This window comes from Syngnathus leptorhynchus, chromosome 17, assembly GCF_054491065.1.
Source record: "Syngnathus leptorhynchus isolate UIUO chromosome 17, UIUO_Slep, whole genome shotgun sequence".
NCBI classification, from domain to species: Eukaryota; Metazoa; Chordata; class Actinopteri; order Syngnathiformes; family Syngnathidae; genus Syngnathus; species Syngnathus leptorhynchus.
This window is the reverse complement of record NC_141211.1, coordinates 4,141,909-4,156,758: the sequence shown is the minus strand read 5'-3', so window position 1 is coordinate 4,156,758 and position 14,850 is coordinate 4,141,909. Positions and strand designations below refer to the sequence as shown.

At 47.0% G+C, this 14,850-nt stretch overlaps 5 protein-coding genes across 7 annotated transcripts; 1 reads left to right on the top strand and 4 right to left on the bottom strand.

Annotated features, from left to right (window-relative positions):
- Positions 1 to 51: 51 nt before the first annotated feature.
- ggnbp2 (gametogenetin binding protein 2) lies at positions 52 to 4,388 on the bottom strand. Its single transcript, XM_085935236.1, has 13 exons — positions 4,237 to 4,388; positions 3,417 to 3,542; positions 3,047 to 3,127; positions 2,720 to 2,973; positions 2,548 to 2,646; positions 2,368 to 2,481; positions 2,084 to 2,293; positions 1,847 to 2,015; positions 1,596 to 1,766; positions 1,200 to 1,506; positions 961 to 1,100; positions 704 to 874; positions 52 to 632 (listed from the first exon to the last, which is right to left on the bottom strand). Exons 2-13 carry the CDS (start codon positions 3,507 to 3,509, stop codon positions 450 to 452), a joined length of 1,992 nt encoding a protein of 663 aa, XP_085791362.1. The 5' UTR covers positions 3,510 to 3,542; positions 4,237 to 4,388; the 3' UTR covers positions 52 to 449.
- An 867-nt stretch (positions 4,389 to 5,255) lies between these two features.
- On the bottom strand, positions 5,256 to 7,283 carry pigw (phosphatidylinositol glycan anchor biosynthesis, class W). 2 transcript variants are annotated; one of them, XM_085935243.1, is made up of 2 exons: positions 7,252 to 7,283; positions 5,256 to 6,725 (listed from the first exon to the last, which is right to left on the bottom strand). In XM_085935243.1, the coding sequence occupies exon 2, from the start codon at positions 6,720 to 6,722 to the stop codon at positions 5,265 to 5,267; it is 1,458 nt and encodes a 485-aa protein (XP_085791369.1). In that variant the 5' UTR covers positions 6,723 to 6,725; positions 7,252 to 7,283; the 3' UTR covers positions 5,256 to 5,264. The 2 variants fall into 2 exon arrangements, with proteins under 2 accessions (XP_085791369.1, XP_085791368.1); XM_085935242.1 differs by having other exon boundaries at positions 7,141 to 7,262.
- A 324-nt stretch (positions 7,284 to 7,607) lies between these two features.
- On the top strand, positions 7,608 to 9,792 carry abhd11 (abhydrolase domain containing 11). 2 transcript variants are annotated; one of them, XM_085935253.1, is made up of 6 exons: positions 7,608 to 7,799; positions 8,139 to 8,277; positions 8,389 to 8,562; positions 8,679 to 8,849; positions 8,916 to 9,097; positions 9,241 to 9,792. In XM_085935253.1, exons 1-6 carry the CDS (start codon positions 7,684 to 7,686, stop codon positions 9,374 to 9,376), a joined length of 918 nt encoding a protein of 305 aa, XP_085791379.1. In that variant the 5' UTR covers positions 7,608 to 7,683; the 3' UTR covers positions 9,377 to 9,792. The 2 variants fall into 2 exon arrangements, with proteins under 2 accessions (XP_085791379.1, XP_085791380.1); XM_085935254.1 differs by having other exon boundaries at positions 7,632 to 7,799; positions 8,385 to 8,562.
- Positions 9,793 to 10,154: 362 nt separating this feature from the next.
- On the bottom strand, positions 10,155 to 12,845 carry bicdl2l (bicaudal-D-related protein 2-like). Its single transcript, XM_085935249.1, has 6 exons — positions 12,308 to 12,845; positions 11,996 to 12,115; positions 11,767 to 11,934; positions 11,161 to 11,246; positions 10,968 to 11,088; positions 10,155 to 10,668 (listed from the first exon to the last, which is right to left on the bottom strand). The coding sequence occupies exons 1-6, from the start codon at positions 12,725 to 12,727 to the stop codon at positions 10,351 to 10,353; spliced, it is 1,233 nt and encodes a 410-aa protein (XP_085791375.1). The 5' UTR covers positions 12,728 to 12,845; the 3' UTR covers positions 10,155 to 10,350.
- Positions 12,846 to 13,014: 169 nt separating this feature from the next.
- On the bottom strand, positions 13,015 to 14,589 carry LOC147043225 (stanniocalcin-2-like). The gene is made up of 4 exons (XM_085935261.1): positions 14,367 to 14,589; positions 13,906 to 14,048; positions 13,603 to 13,814; positions 13,015 to 13,410 (listed from the first exon to the last, which is right to left on the bottom strand). Exons 1-4 carry the CDS (start codon positions 14,509 to 14,511, stop codon positions 13,206 to 13,208), a joined length of 705 nt encoding a protein of 234 aa, XP_085791387.1. The 5' UTR covers positions 14,512 to 14,589; the 3' UTR covers positions 13,015 to 13,205.
- Positions 14,590 to 14,850: the final 261 nt, after the last annotated feature.

Here is a 14,850-nt window from a genome sequence, read left to right as displayed (position 1 = left end):
CAAATTCTGCACTGTCACGACCCATTTCTTTTCATTTCAATTCAATGTAGAGCCTTTTTTTTTTTTTTTTTTTTAAGAATTGATTTTCATACACTTTTAGGGTGCACCCTTTGTCACCATGCTGAAGTGTCACCTAAGAGAACATCTCGAGACTCCTGCAACACAATCCTTTTTACAGCTCACAACAATAGATTTCCATTTCCCACTGTGCTCTTATCCAAAAGCGTTGTTACAAGCACCACCAAGTCACAGGACTTGGTCAATGACAATCAAGGTACGAGGTTTGGGGGAAAATCAAAATCAGATCATCTAAGTAAAGACTTGAGATGAGACACCAAATCACATTCATTAAAATTGACCAAGAATCAATCCCCAAAAATTATATCTTCTGAATTTGCACTAGGAGTGGTCACCATGATTTTCTTTTGAGATGTAACAAGTGTTTACTTTCACAAACCACTTGCCTCAGACAGTCTTTGGTCACTTGCGCAGCAATAGTTGGTAAATTTCTCTTTCAGGAGCTGTCGATACTTGTGACGGTTGCTGTAGAACAACCGATGTCTGTCTACAAATGCTTGGATTTCATCCTGCGTGAGACCATTCTCTTCATCTGAAATGACTTCGGAATCATCCTGCAAGAAAAGACCAACCTGAGTACAACGCTGGGCCAATCGGAGATCTAGTTAGATGACTGTCACATTACCAGGAAGTCCACTAGACCCATGTTGGCCTCGAATGGTCTGGACTCAAGGTTGTTTCCGTGTCGTGCCCACGGTAATTGTGCAAAACTCTTCTTAACACATGAGGAGGACTTCAGACCTTTGGTTTGGCTAACGTCGGATGGTGTCGCACTGTGACTATCGTCTGTGTGCCCCTGGCGACAGTTCACACACTTTGGTTTGGGTACAGTGGCTCAAATAAAATGAACTGAAGCCTCGGAATCCATTCGACCACGCTTACCGCTTTATTTGCTTTTCTTTTCTTCTTTTTACTCTTGCATTGTGACTTTCCCTCAGAGTGTGGCCAGCAGTCTACACAGCTGTCTGTTGCCTCCTCTTCCTCCTCTTTGTCTTCAGCATACTCGAGTTCATTGGACTCACCTTAAGTGATGGAAATGCAATTACAAAAAAAAAAAAGAAAAATTGTTCAGTCGCAATACCTTTTTTTGTTTTTTTTTGTTTGGTGTGTTCATATCTGACCTGCTTCGTCGTGGTTGCAGAGTCCTTCGGAGCAGGAAATATCAGAACCTTCTCGTGACCCGATCTCACTGCCCTCCATGCTTGCGTAGCCACAATCGCTCGCAGTGGAAACGGAAAAAGGATGAAAAATGCAAACTTGCTTCCCTCCTTTACTTGTTAATGTAAGTTTGGGCTGGTTAGTGGTTGTCTTATGTGGATCTTGTTTGTCCGGACAACTAAAGGTTGTGCATACATTCGGAGGAATGTTCTCGCCCTTATCGTTGCTCCCACAGGCAGTACAACTACCCTCCTTAGACTCGAGAGACCCCTGTAACAAAGAGAAAAGTATCTCAATTTATTTATTTTTTTAAATTGGGCACTTGCTGTGCTACTCCAGCCAATTTTATCATCTCTTACCTCCTCGTACTTTTCCTTGATCGCCGTTTCCTGATCCAACCTGTTTCTGGTACGATTTTTCCGCTTTTGCCTCTTTTTCTCTTGCTTGAGCTGCTTCGCTCTCTCTTTCTCCGACAGCTCCTCCACAAACTGCTCAAGTCGAGTGATCCCCTGCATCTTCTCCACTGCCGTCTACGGACATAATGTTTTTTCCCCGTGTTAGGAATGCGTTGCATTTTGTCAGCTTGACGCGACACACACAAAGCAAGTACCTCAAAATTTTTGCGCAACTCATCAATGCCCACGTGGAACAATATCTGGAAGGTCTGCTCCTCTGCTCGTAGTTTCTGCCAAATCTTATGCAGCCGCTCATAGAGAAGACTGGCTAAACATGTCAGCACTTCTTCCTGCGCATTATCGATGGTCTTGGCATGTCTCCTCCTATAATAAAAAGACCAAATGGCTCAAAAGAAAGTTCGCACACTGTAAGCCAAGTAACTTTCACTTACTCAGATCCTCCTGCAAACTCAAGTTCGGCCCGGCTAAGAAGGCGGGCGATGAAATCGGTCTCGTTGCACACCTGGATGTGATGCTCACAAGGGCAACAACACAGTCCCTCATACAGCCCGGCGCAGTATTCTTTCTCCTCACTGCTGTCCACTTCCCCAATCAAGATATCGTATGCCCGCATGACTTTGGTCTTACAGTCGGTGCACAACCTAAAAGACAAAAAAAGGACCTGAATAAAAATTGTGCAACTTTGAAACTCACATGGTGTCAAGTCAAACATTACCCATGTTTTTGCAAGTGGGTCTCCAGTTTCTCTAAAAGACAGGCGCAATCGATAAGTACCACCTCATCCCTGCACTCCTTGGACATCTGCTCCCACACGTCCATCCAGATTCCCCTGGAAGCGAACACAACACTATTTAAAAAACAACAACAACAAAAACACAATCTAAAAAGTCCTTACCCTACAGGTCTGAGTTTGTTTGTGTCCAAGGAATGCATCTGGCACCGGGTGCTCTTTTTACTTTTGGGAATGGCATCAATTACAGCATTCAACTTTGACCTGTTTATATAAAAAAAAAACAAAGGAAATTAAAAACAAATTCATATTCCAGCAGACTTCAACAATTTCTTACCCTTGGATGTAGAGGAGGCTGTACAGCTTCCTTACGTCCGCTAAACAAGCCTTGGTGACAGACAGCACACCCGTAGGCTTCAACGTAAGCGGCTCCAAGGCTGGGGTGCCCGATTCCACTAAATGGCAGAAGAGCCGCTCCACACTGCGTCTGCAGCCCACGCATGGCACCATTTGGGACAATGCTTTGTACACTTGTGTGGACACCACTGACAAGGCCGCAGTCAAGTCCTGTTGCTTCAATTTGGAGTGACCCTAATGGCAGAGGGACCATATTTCTGTTTAGTAAGAAATGCTAGGGGAGAAGGGATATTCCTGATGTACCAACCTCTGTGAATTGTTTCCAATGGGAACTACTAATTACTCTTTTGTCTACGTCCATGATACGATCAGAAAATTCCATCACCATCTGTCAACAACAGAAAGATCTTAAAACTCCAAACACAAAGTATTTTATTAGACCTGATAAGAAACTCACAACATTAAAGCATTTGACAAATGTAATTATCATAACTCTCCCAAATGAGCTACTAACAGTAAATCGATTTTATCCTGTATTGCTACAAATCCAAGTTAAATAAAAATATGCTCCGCCACCCTTCCAAGAATAAGTTTGATAAATCGGTCAACTACACCCCATCCTCTGGTTAATCTAGTAGTTTATAGTGTGAGCCACAGACACATCCAAGGTGACCTACCGTCAACGAGTCATCGATAAAGAGAGGAATCTGTCCGGTAAGAAAGGAGTAGTCTTCTTCACTTTCTTTGCATACAGCTACCAGACTTGCCATGATGTTTTCCCCTCACCTTCAAATACAGCTCACCTGCAGGTTTCACGTGAAAGATCCAGTAAATAGAAATAGGGCAAACCTATTGTGTTTCCTTTGCTAATATTTGCGTTTTCTTAGAAAACCGAGACAACTGACAAACTAACGCTGACAATGCTGTCAACAACTTACGCTTGGCTTGACCTACATTTGGTGTTAAGCACTTTAAGCAGTAGTTAGCTGAATAACCAAGAAGGGAGCTGGCCCGATTGAATGTAGATTATTTGAGTCTGTAAGTATTTTTTTTTTTAAGCGTTAAGTGCAATAATGTCATGGAAAAGATACTCGGGTGCATCTTACGAGGCGACGTCATGCTAACGTTAGAGCAGCTGATCACGAAAGACGATCGTTGACACGCGGAGGTAACAATCGTCCCGTATGGTAGTTATACGTTGAGAATTTGAATAGCTGAAGCACAAAAGTGTGTATTACGATCACTTGCTCTGTTATTGTTGTTTGTAACCGGTAGACGCGAGAAAACCTGGCAACCCCACTTGTTAGCTTTGCTAGTCGCACCGCTAGCATAAAAGCTCGCTAAAGTAAATTCAACCGTAAAGACGGACATTTTTTTTCTGTCAGCCTCGTTTTGTTAAACGGTTCGCACAGTGAATTGTTTTTTTGCTTTTGTTAATAAGTTGTCATTTGACGGAAGACACCTATAGTTTGAACTCACCCGCTTTTACAGACTTACTTTTAAGCACGACTGAGTAAGCGCGGCTTCCCAATGAGTTGATGCTGCGTTCGAGTTGCTTTCAAAAGTCGGATGTTCCCAATTCCTCTCAGAGGTGGGGCGAGGGGAACGCCTCTTTAACATGGACATATATAGACTGGATCTTTGGCGGCCGTCGGGAGGATTGAAGCCACCAGCGGCCATCTTACGTTACCAATCCCGATGCCTACATTCCTCACTGGTTCCTTTCCTGGGCGAAAATCACACGGTCTACCGCATGCAGTTGAACCAATAATTCTGGGGAAAGCGCTGCATGCACATTTAATCGGTAAGAATTTATTTTAGAATTTATCTTTATTATCTCTGAGTACTGCTTAAATATTCGTCTGCATCATGTAAGAACCAGCACCAATGTAATAAAAGCAAAGGCCATCTGGACAAATTTAAAGTTCACGATACTGAGATAGTTAATGAAAACTGTTTGTTCTTGGAGTGGTGCTCCTTACCACTAACAGAGACCCGTGGCAACGTAAGATGGCTTCCGCCTGGCTTCAGCCGCGAGGGGCCTATAGTTAGTCCATTCTATATATGTCCGTGATCCGAGCAGAGAGCGATGCACCTGGCCGGAGGCCGCCACCGTGAAGTCGCTTCCGGTGGACTCTCCACTGGGGTGGACGCCTCCACGGTCGGGACAGGAAATTATTCTGACCTATATATATTTAACGTTACAGTCCGAAAGAGAATTCTTGCAATCGTGCCCCCTACTGGTTCGACTGCCTCAGTCCATCAAAATGAGGACAAGCTGTGCTGTGTCGTAAATAGACGACTAGATATACATATTACAAGTTTGAATATTTAGCCTAATATAGCATTGACAAGAGCTGTACATACATAAGGGCTATATATGTAGTGATAGCTATAGCTAACAGCATTACTGCTAGTCAAAGAATCCTGACCTCTATATCGTCCTCCAGCAATGGTACAGGCCATTACTTTTTCGCAAAATACATTTTCTATATTAACATGACTGACATCAATAGAAAAGGAAATTACCAACATTTTATTGTAATTCCACAGAGATGCAAAACATATACAACGGCACAGTTTGTAAGCATGTAAGACAGCAGGACGTAGACAGAAAATAAATCACTGCAATTAAGTGTGTTGATTAAGGCGTTGGTCACTCCTGTCAAAACATTTGAGAGCAGAAAAAATAACAACTGATTCCTGCTGATGGCTTGAAAAAGGCACAATCCTTCCATCTCATCTTTCTTTTTCTGGGGCCCTGAATACAAGTTCCATGATGATGGTACAAATTGACAGCCTGATGTTATTTTGGCAAACAGTACAATCAAATCAACTAAACCAAGACATGATACAAAAAGGAGAGATTGAGCAACACTCCAGAGACAAAAAGTCAGATTAGCTAAGCGGCGAGACACTGGCTCCACTAAAGTCTGACACATGCACAAAGCAGCAAATAGAGTGAGAGTTCCCATTAGGAGGTTCAAAACTGCTTTGAGCCAATCTCTGACATGGAGTCTTGGCTGCATGATGTAGCATCCTACCTGGATCCCTGCCATGTAGATGGCAACATAACCTGCTATGGAGAATATGCCCTCCTTGTTAGCATGCAGGAAGTCCTTCCCTCTGTTATTATTGTGTAGGATGAAAGCCTTGAGTCCTGTTGTCTCCAGAGCAAATTGATAAACGACACTTATGACAAGAGCAAAGAGCCACGAGTGTCTTGCAGGTATAACAACCAAAAGCATGGATGTCAGAACCTTGACAAGGGCTACCGTGAAGAAAAAATTCCAGTGGACACCATATTCAGTCACATGTTCATGGTAGTCGCTCATTTTGACGGCGATAAGTCGTGCTGCACCGAGAACAATCAGGGGCCACGCGGACAGAAGCTGCTTGCCAATATGTTTCATCTTGGATCCGTAAACATTTTTGCCACGTGCTTCTGGACACACCAGACCGTTTGCAAAGATGAATGTTCCAACACCAAAATCCATAACACCTGTTCCATAGGTTTCTGCCTTGGCATACCGCCTTGGGAAGACTCTAAAGTCAACAGCCAAAATACTGATAGCTGTTTGCACATTCACCATCACTCTAAAGATGGTCACAAAGGGAACCTGTTTAAAATGAACAGTCCTATTGAGGAACACGTTGAGAGAGGTTTGCCGATTACTGCGGTAGAGGTAAAAAAGCACACATAACAAAACAAAGGCAAAACTCAAGACCACTTGAAGGAGATGGTCGCTCAGGATGGTGCATGACAGGACGAGGGGGAGGACCACGACAGAAAAATCGAGAAGCAAGTGAGAAACTTGTGGAAATGGCAGAGGTAGAGTCCCTTTAGCTTGATGGTAGAGGATCAGAATGAGCCCTCGCTGGAGGATGCATAGTGGTGTGACTAATGAGCCCACAACCACTTCCTGTAAATTGGTCCCATTGAGATTACTGACAAATGCTTCTTTCAGCTCCTTCTGAGACATGACCTGGAAACAACAAAAGGTGAGAATATATATATAGATATTTAGTTAGAATTAAAGAGGGAGTTTGGCTAGTTATGTGTACTTGAGTGTTTTAAAAAATCTTTAAAAGTACATTTTTGCTCTTGAGAATCATTTTGGTGAAATACACTAATACATTGCTTTTCCGGGTTTTTTTAAAGCTATGTTTTACATTCCATAACAGGAAAAGAGAAAACCTTGTTTTATGACCGGAATTGTCATTTTTCTCTAAGCGTGTGAGCAAAACCGATTAAAATAGTACATCAGAGTTGAAAGCTTATTTGACATGTAGGCCTATGTACTTTCACTTTGTAGAAGTGTCCCGAACCCAGTGACGCTCCTTGATGAAGCTATTCTGTACCATTTACTCGCAATTTCATCATCATTGCACTCTACTTACCATGGATTTTGTCTTAACACAGACTCATATCAGTAATCGCATGGCAGGAGAGGCTGGATCAGCCTTCTCTGAATTCAAATCAAGAGATGTTTGCAGTCGATGAACACTTACCCGAACATACGGAAGTGGAGCTGCAGCAAAATACAACGGCAATCCCACTTGGACAAACTACACCAATCCGCAATACGTGTTCAAGTCACGTGATCATACACGTCAAGCGCGCTTTCTTTCAATGCCGAAATTGAATTGATTTAAGCACGTTTATTTTCAGTTTCAAATTTTATTTTTTCAAGTATAAGGTTGTTTTTTTCCCCAAAAATAAAACATTTGACCCCAATCTACCTCCATAAATATTTGTCAAGGCACCTGTGCGTTCTTCACTTTGTCTGCGTTCCGGAAGCTGTTGGGCGGTTTTTCAAAACAAAACAAACACCGCTTGGCATAAAAAAAAAAAAAACGGGATTCCGAACGCTCCTTCAAAATAAACGCGAATAGGTGTAGTATGATCACATCCGCTTGCCATACACCGCCGCCGCTAGCATCATGAACTCCCTGTGTCGTTTGGTCCAACGAACGCTTCTGCTTCCGAGCTGTAACGGACTCTGGACGCCGTGCCGAGTGCCGTCCGGACGGAAGAACACCAGCTCGGCCAGCACCAGGTAACAGTCGGCTATGGGCTGCGCGTGTCACCCGCTATACTCAACAAGCTAGTTAGCCGCTTAGCTGGCCGGCTAGCACCTAGCCTTACCCAACTAGCTACACCCGCTAACACCTTGTGTCTGTGAAGGCATTTGTCATGTTTCGTTTTTTACAAACAACAAGGATGACTCCCCTCGCGGGTTGCCAATCAGTTTTATCTCATCTAAAGTAATACATTCCGCCATGGCATCCAAAATGTTTCAAGCTTTACGTCAATGACGTACAGTTGTACTGTTATTCCCTGTACTGTTAACTTGTGCGCCATGTCAAGCGTGATTTTAAGCGTTTTCTTGTTGCAGCCCTCTCAACCTGACGTATGACGTGTTTGACGGGAAAGGAGAGAGCGCCGCGCCGCTGGTCTTCCTGCACGGATTGTTTGGGAGCAAATCCAACTTTCAATCCATCGCCAAGTCACTGGTGCAGCGGACGGGTCGAAAGGTAAGCGTGCAGACGCGCATGAAAAACGATGCCTCGGGAAAATGCATGTACACATCTGTGGTTGTTTTGGTGTTTGGTCCATGTGTCCTCACTGTCCTTTTGTCCAGTCAGGTGCTGACCGTTGACTCCCGTAACCACGGCAACAGCCCCCATGATCCCCAGCTGACCTACGAGGCCATGAGCGGCGACCTGTCGCATCTTCTGGCTCAGCTGCACATCGACAAGTGCATCCTGATCGGACACAGTATGGGCGGGAAGACAGCCATGACCTTCGCCCTCACGAAGGTGTCAATTCTCGCAGATTTGTTTGGGCCTCCCGGTCTTTTCTTCAGCTCGTTAGGGTGTGAAAAAAAACCCACTGACGACTCTTTGTCTCCACGCCGCTCTTCCTCACTGGCCAGCCGGCACTGGTGGAGCGGCTGGTGGTGGTGGACGTCAGCCCTGCCCCGAGCATCGCCGGAAACGACCTTCACAAGTACATTGACGCCATGCGGGACGTGGACGTCTCTGGCGAGCTGCCGCGCTCCACCGCCAGACGCATGGCCGAGGACCAGCTACGACGCATCGTCAAGGTCAGAGCTCCACGCCGTAATCTGCGTGGCGATTGGTTCTTACCGGACGGCCATTTTGTCTTTCAGGAGCGCTCGGTGCGTCAGTTCCTGCTCAGCAACCTGGTGGAGCGCAATGGCCGCTACGCCTGGCGGCTTAACCTGGACGCCATCTCGGCTCACCTCCACGACATCATGGGCTTCCCCGCCTTTAGCTCCGCCTACAACGGCCCCACCCTCTTTCTGGGCGGAGCCTCTTCTGCCTACATCAGGTGGGACGTGTGTCTCGAGTTGTCTCTCTTTCTGCTCCTCTCTTTCGGTCTCAAGCTCTCTCTTTTTCTCTCGCTCACTTTCTCATCCTTCCTCTAATGAGTATCCAGTCCGATAGCTTTGTCGCGTGTGCCCCCCCCCCCAGCTCTGACGACTACCCGGAAATCCAGAGGCTGTTCCCGTGCGCCGACATCCAGTACATCCCTGACGCTGGTCATTGGATCCACGCTGACAAACCTTTGGACTTCATCAGCTCCGTCGTTTCCTTCCTGCGGTCCTAGACCCCCCACAATAAGGTTGGTTGGGCTGCCGGCTCCTACTTATCCTGTACCGGACGCTACCATGCAAAGTGGGAGAAAGGGGTGACTTATTGTAGAACATCACTTTGAGGAAATGAAAAGGAGAAGACACTCTGACCCTGCTTCCTAAAGCCAGTCCCAGTTTAACGGAACGAGAAACGCAAATGAGTCGCGCATTAGCATTATCTGTTCCTCTTTTTCATGTTAAGTGAGGACGCTGCGGTGGGCTCAGTGCTGCCAGGCAAGTTGTGGCATATTGCGGTACTACACTGAAAGGGCGCAACTCTAAATTGGAACTTGACCATACACGATACTGTAAAAAGGCTTTACAAAAATCTGCAATGTTGCGTAAAGTGTAATACAGTGGGGTATTATAAGACTGCCTTTTTTTTTTTTTTTTTTTTTAATAATATACTGTTTTATTTGAAAACCAGACAAAAGTAGGGCGGGCTGACTGAGATATTTTGATGAAGGTTGTTTCTGCTTGTTAACCCGAACACGTGAAATTCATGCTGTGTGAAGGCTCGTACTGTTCTACCCAACTTTACATGTGTATGTTCCGGTGACGTGTTTACGAGCTGATAATCATGTGTACGCTGCCACTTAATAGAATTTAACACTACAAGAGTCGTTTCCATGGAGATGATGAGTAAGTGGATGCTTTTTTGTCGTCAACTATATATATATATATATATATATATATAAGTCTAATTTATTATATATCTATTGTAAGAATGTGGTCAAGGTGAATGAGCGTGAATGCGGTGACTGGCATTATTTATTTACAAAGCCATAACCAAAGCAAGCAATCACACAAATCTAGAAAGAGAGAGAGATTAATGTTGTAATGTTGTTGTCCTTCTCATGTTATCAAATATTGTTCATGTGTTGCTTATTATGCCCGTGGAATAAAATCAGATGGGTTTCCATGTGGCCGTGATGTTTTTGTTTGCGCGTCAGTCGAGCGAGACCACCTGGAAGCCGTCGTCTTCCCGGCGCTGGAGCGCCTCCACTGAGGGTCGCCCCCCTTTATTCCACTTCCTCCAACTGGAGGTGGCCTGGGCGGGCGAGGTGGGCGACAGCTGAGGGCGGCTGAAGAAGTTCTGGGTGGGGGAGGTGGGCGAGGAGGGTGCGGGCGCCACTGGGAAGTTGGCAGGCCGTTGCACTGGTGGCTTGTTCCTCCTCAGGATGCCCATGCGTGAGGGCTTCTTCTGGCTCTGATCCACCTGCTGCTGTAGCAGCAGTTGCTGGTGCAGTAGAAGCTGCACATCGTCCTGAACAAAGTAGAAAAGTTGGAGCCCAAATAAGGAACGGGCAATCTTCAGCCAGAGCGCCCTTTTGCACATTCAGCGTGGAGACACAGGATTCTGTACTTAGGCGAGTTCCCATTTTCCGTCACGCCTTGCGTCGCCGGGCGTGTCTTTAACAGCCCAACAACTAAATGAGCGTGCTAAACAAAAAGGTATCAGTTTTTTTTTTTTGTTTAGCTTTTGGCAACGCGTGAAGTTCTTCAATTTTACCCGTGGCTCTGAGACCAAGGGCGGGTTTGATGCAAACGGGTTTGGCGACTCACCTTCCAGGCCTCCAGCTCCAGCGAGAGCTCCAAGCGTTTCTGCGCGGCCTCCAGCAGCTGGTTGTTGAGCAGCATCATCTCCGACTTACTGCGCAGAAGCTCCGCCTCCATGGCTTTCTTCCTGCCGCAAACGGCGCAGCGCACGTTAGCTGCCGCGCAAAGCGAAGGACGAGCGTCCGCTCGGGCCACTCACTTCTCGATAGCGTCGTCTCGATCCCTCAGCGCCTGTTGCAGCAGGGCGCTGTCCGCCGAGCCGCTTCCTCCCGTCGACTTGGAGTCCTGAAGGCACGGCCAGGCGTTACTTAAGTCACTTTATTACCTTTTCATCTCTCACGCGAGGTCCCCCTCAATGCACACATAGATCACTCACACTTGAAAACAACATTTAAACTGGAACTTGTCGGTCCACATTGCAACAAACCAGAAGGAGGCCCGCCAACATTCCTGTGCACTCACTTAAGATCTGCCCATCGAAGCCTTTTCAGGTTTTGCTTTCGTAAGGGCCACTTAAATATTAAAGGTCAAAAGGCTGCCTAATCTGATGCCTCCACTGGCATCCATGTTTGGGATGTTTCTCTCCTCCAACACACCTAATTCAAAAGGTCAGCTCAACCTTTGCAAGAACCTGATTATTAGAATCGGCTGTGCTGGAGGAGGTGGAACATCTCAAGCATGCAGGATAGCGGCCGTCGAGGACGCAACTTTGACACCCCAACAAAGCCAATGTGACTTAGTTGAGGTCCCAATTGTGCAAGTAGACGTCAAAGTGAGTCAAGCAGCATAATAAAAGCATAACAACCTTTTTAGCGATGCCCCTGACGGCCATTTTGCGGGCAATGTCCTGCAGCTGGGCGAGGGCGGCGTCCAGGCGGTTTTCGCCGGAGGGAAGCGGCTCAGGGGAGCGAGACCCCGAGTCCTCTCCCATCAGCTGCATCAGCCGCAAGATGGACAGCACCTCCTCTGTCACCTAAAAAGGTGGCCACGCACGTTAAAGATGTTTCCTCGCTCCGTCTCGTGTGAGGACTTACCCGCTCTTGGTCTTGACTCCATTTGGGTCCGTGTCGGCTCTCCTGGAGTTTGTCTACTTGGGCCTTGAGCTTCATGCTACGCCTTCGGGACAGCTCCACCTCCCGACGCACCTCTTTCAGCTGCAACAAATCAGTCAGATTTATAATATACTGATTTTAATTTAACTATTTCCCATCGACACCAAGACATGGGTCGCTGAACTCATAATTTCATTCAACCAGAGCACTTTTAGAATACAACAAAATTCCCAGGACCCTTTTGACGTTCACGTCAACAAAGACCATAATGTATTGCCAGCGTTGCCTACCTACCGTGTCATTGACATGTCCGACGGTCCTGCGCCTGCTGAGCGGCCTACCGCTGTTAATGAGATCGGGCAGGGTCCCGTAGCTCCTCTGGAAGGGGGTGTCGCCCCCCTCCAATATCGGGGAATCGGAGCGCCCCTGATCTGGAGCTCCGTCGGAACCGGACACATCGTGGACGCGTGAGTCGCCAATAGCGTCCGGAACGCCTGGGCCGTCATCCTCAGTCTCCGAGAAGGAAGCAGTTCGGCGCAGTGGTTTGTCGGTTCCTCGCCGACTCGATTTGGACGGTAACCTACTGAGGGAGCAATACAGCTGTTCGGTGGCGCTCATGCGCGGATTGGGACGAAGACGCCAGTTTAGTTCCGAAAAGTCTCCAGAGAAGTCCGGATCCCGATAGGCGGGGGGTTGCTCCCTCGAGGAGTTCATCGCGACGCAAATGAAGGAACGACAAAGCAGGTGAATCACTTTAAGAACACTTCCAGCTGCAAGAATGTTTCCAAACTGGTTTTTCCGGTTCGATGCCAGTCATTTGCTCCGCCAATGACGTCACCGCCTTCCATTTAAGTGACCTGCACGCGCACAGGCGTCAAAGTACGGAATTTCCAAAATAGGTGAGAAAAAAAAAACATCCGACAGATTCAAGGATGAGATCAACACAATTGAAGCTGGTCCCATGTCTATTTACAGAGACAATAAGAACAAATTAATTGGTGGAGATAAAAGTTTATTGTGCATCAAAAAACATTCAGTGTGTGTTTGAAAGAGTGTCTTGACTTTTAAAACCACTTCCTGCTTCCTGGATGCGGGTGGGCGCTTATTGTCAGGCGGGGTGGAAACTAAAGAGTTTGAATTCAACGTCACAGATTCTGTTCGTTCTGAAACGTCATTAAAAATCTCAACACAACTATTGATGGCGGGTGACATTATCAGGCGTTAGTTGTCCGGCTACGGTTGGCTCGGTGCTGGTGTGGTTGCGGGTGCAAGTGACGGCGAGGCTGTCGCACAGCGCCCCCCAGTGGTCTTGGCATTGCGCTCGGAGGCGGCGTGCCACCCAGGGACCCACATCGTCACCGCACCTCAACAGGAAGTTGATGAGCTCGGTGTGCGGCCTGCAGGAGCAGAAATAGTTCATATAACACCTCGTTGTAAACCCAGATTTTTTTTTTACAAGTTATTATGACATTATTTGGGATTTGAGAGCACTAATTAGACTCACCAATAATTACGACATTTTCCAAAAGCATGACCTACTCACTACATAGCTCAGGTAGAATGATTCTGAACAAAGAGACAGTTCTCACCCCGGCGGGAAAAGCAGGTGGAAATGAACCAAGCTCCCCAGGGTGTCCTCGTGGTCCCGAACTGCGAGACACAGCTGGTGTTTGGCGAAGCATTCCCTCTGCAGCGCCGAGAGCAAATCCTTGACGGCCGCACAGCGCCGACCGGCACAGCTTAGCCGTTGACGGAGACCCGAAGACAAGCAGCGGAGAGACTCCTTCACCCTCCACTTGCCCTGAGACGCAGCACATCGTCACGAGAAACACACGGTTGGCGACGCAACGGCAACATCGGGATCCAGTGGCAGGTCCGAGTGTTTGCATCACCTGCGCCTCGTATCGTCCGGCGTGCTGGAGCAGCGTGACGCAGATGCGATGCAGGCCGTCGATCTTGCACGAGGTGTTGTCCAAGCATCGAAAGGTCTCGCAGCCGGCCTCGCCTGAAGTCGCCAGGCAGCTCTGGATGTCCACTGGACAAAAATGGTACATCTTAGCATTGACATGATAGTTCTCCTTTAAGCCAACTTTCTTGGGTGATACTTTGTGTGAAGTTTGAGAGGCACGGATAGTTGATCGTGATATTACTCTGACTTACTGCATGGCCACTTCAACATTGTCTTTGTTCATGTTTCTATATGGAATAAAACAATTATTCCAATTCAGCACAATTTGAATTGTGGTTATCAGATTTCTCTCATCTAGAAGAAAGAATTGCTAAAAAAAAACAACAACAAAAATCTAGGCTTAAAGAACAAGTCAACAACAAAAAAAACCGCAAAAGCGCCTACCTGTGCCCTGCAGAGTCAAGCGCCGTTTCGGAACGTGCTTATCCGTGACGTCACGGGAGGGTTCCGAGGCGCAGACGTGCAGGCTCGCGGGGAGCAGCAGAACCGCAAGAAGAAAAAAATGCAGCAGCCGCTCATGTCTGTCCATGTTGCGCTCATGCAAGCGCTTCCGCACCCGTGGATCCACCGAGCTCCGAGTCTTGTGTGTTTTTCCCCTTGCGCTTGGAGCGGTCGCGCTTTTTATATATCTTCGCGCGCTCACGGGCCTACTGCTAGCCGTCACCAGAGCGACAGCCAATGGCACAGCAGCAGTAGTGACGCGCACTGGACTGTGTGCAAGTTCTGTCTCTAATATTGATGATTAATCATTCCGTGTAGAATTTCCCCATGAGGGACTCCAGTGACTATAATATACGGCTGACTTTTTTTTAGTAGGACTCCATAGGAGCAGACTGATGGTGCTCCACAGAAAACGCACGATGACCAC

Bases quoted from the DNA above. Each gene is read 5' to 3' on its own strand.
- ggnbp2 (XM_085935236.1), bottom strand. From the start codon at position 3,509: ATGGCAAGTCTGGTAGCTGTATGCAAAGAAAGTGAAGAAGACTACTCC. The intron at 1,101-1,199 runs GTCAGATATGAA...CCATCACTTAAG, and splicing joins CTGCAACCACGACGAAGCAG to GTGAGTCCAATGAACTCGAG. The intron at 875-960 runs GTAAGCGTGGTC...AACTGTCGCCAG, and splicing joins AAAGAAAAGCAAATAAAGCG to GGGCACACAGACGATAGTCA.
- abhd11 (XM_085935253.1), top strand. From the start codon at position 7,684: ATGAACTCCCTGTGTCGTTTGGTCCAACGAACGCTTCTGCTTCCGAGC. The intron at 8,278-8,388 runs GTAAGCGTGCAG...TTGTCCAGTCAG, and splicing joins TGCAGCGGACGGGTCGAAAG to GTGCTGACCGTTGACTCCCG. The intron at 9,098-9,240 runs GTGGGACGTGTG...CCCCCCCCCCAG, and splicing joins GCCTCTTCTGCCTACATCAG to CTCTGACGACTACCCGGAAA.
- LOC147043225 (XM_085935261.1), bottom strand. From the start codon at position 14,511: ATGGACAGACATGAGCGGCTGCTGCATTTTTTTCTTCTTGCGGTTCTG. The intron at 14,049-14,366 runs GTAGGCGCTTTT...ATTTTTGTCCAG, and splicing joins CTTGACTCTGCAGGGCACAG to TGGACATCCAGAGCTGCCTG. The intron at 13,411-13,602 runs GTGAGAACTGTC...CTGCTCCTGCAG, and splicing joins CACCTGCTTTTCCCGCCGGG to GCCGCACACCGAGCTCATCA.
- bicdl2l (XM_085935249.1), bottom strand. From the start codon at position 12,727: ATGAACTCCTCGAGGGAGCAACCCCCCGCCTATCGGGATCCGGACTTC. The intron at 12,116-12,307 runs GTAGGTAGGCAA...GATTTGTTGCAG, and splicing joins TCGGACATGTCAATGACACG to CTGAAAGAGGTGCGTCGGGA. The intron at 10,669-10,967 runs GTGAGTCGCCAA...TACTTTGTTCAG, and splicing joins TGGAGCTGGAGGCCTGGAAG to GACGATGTGCAGCTTCTACT.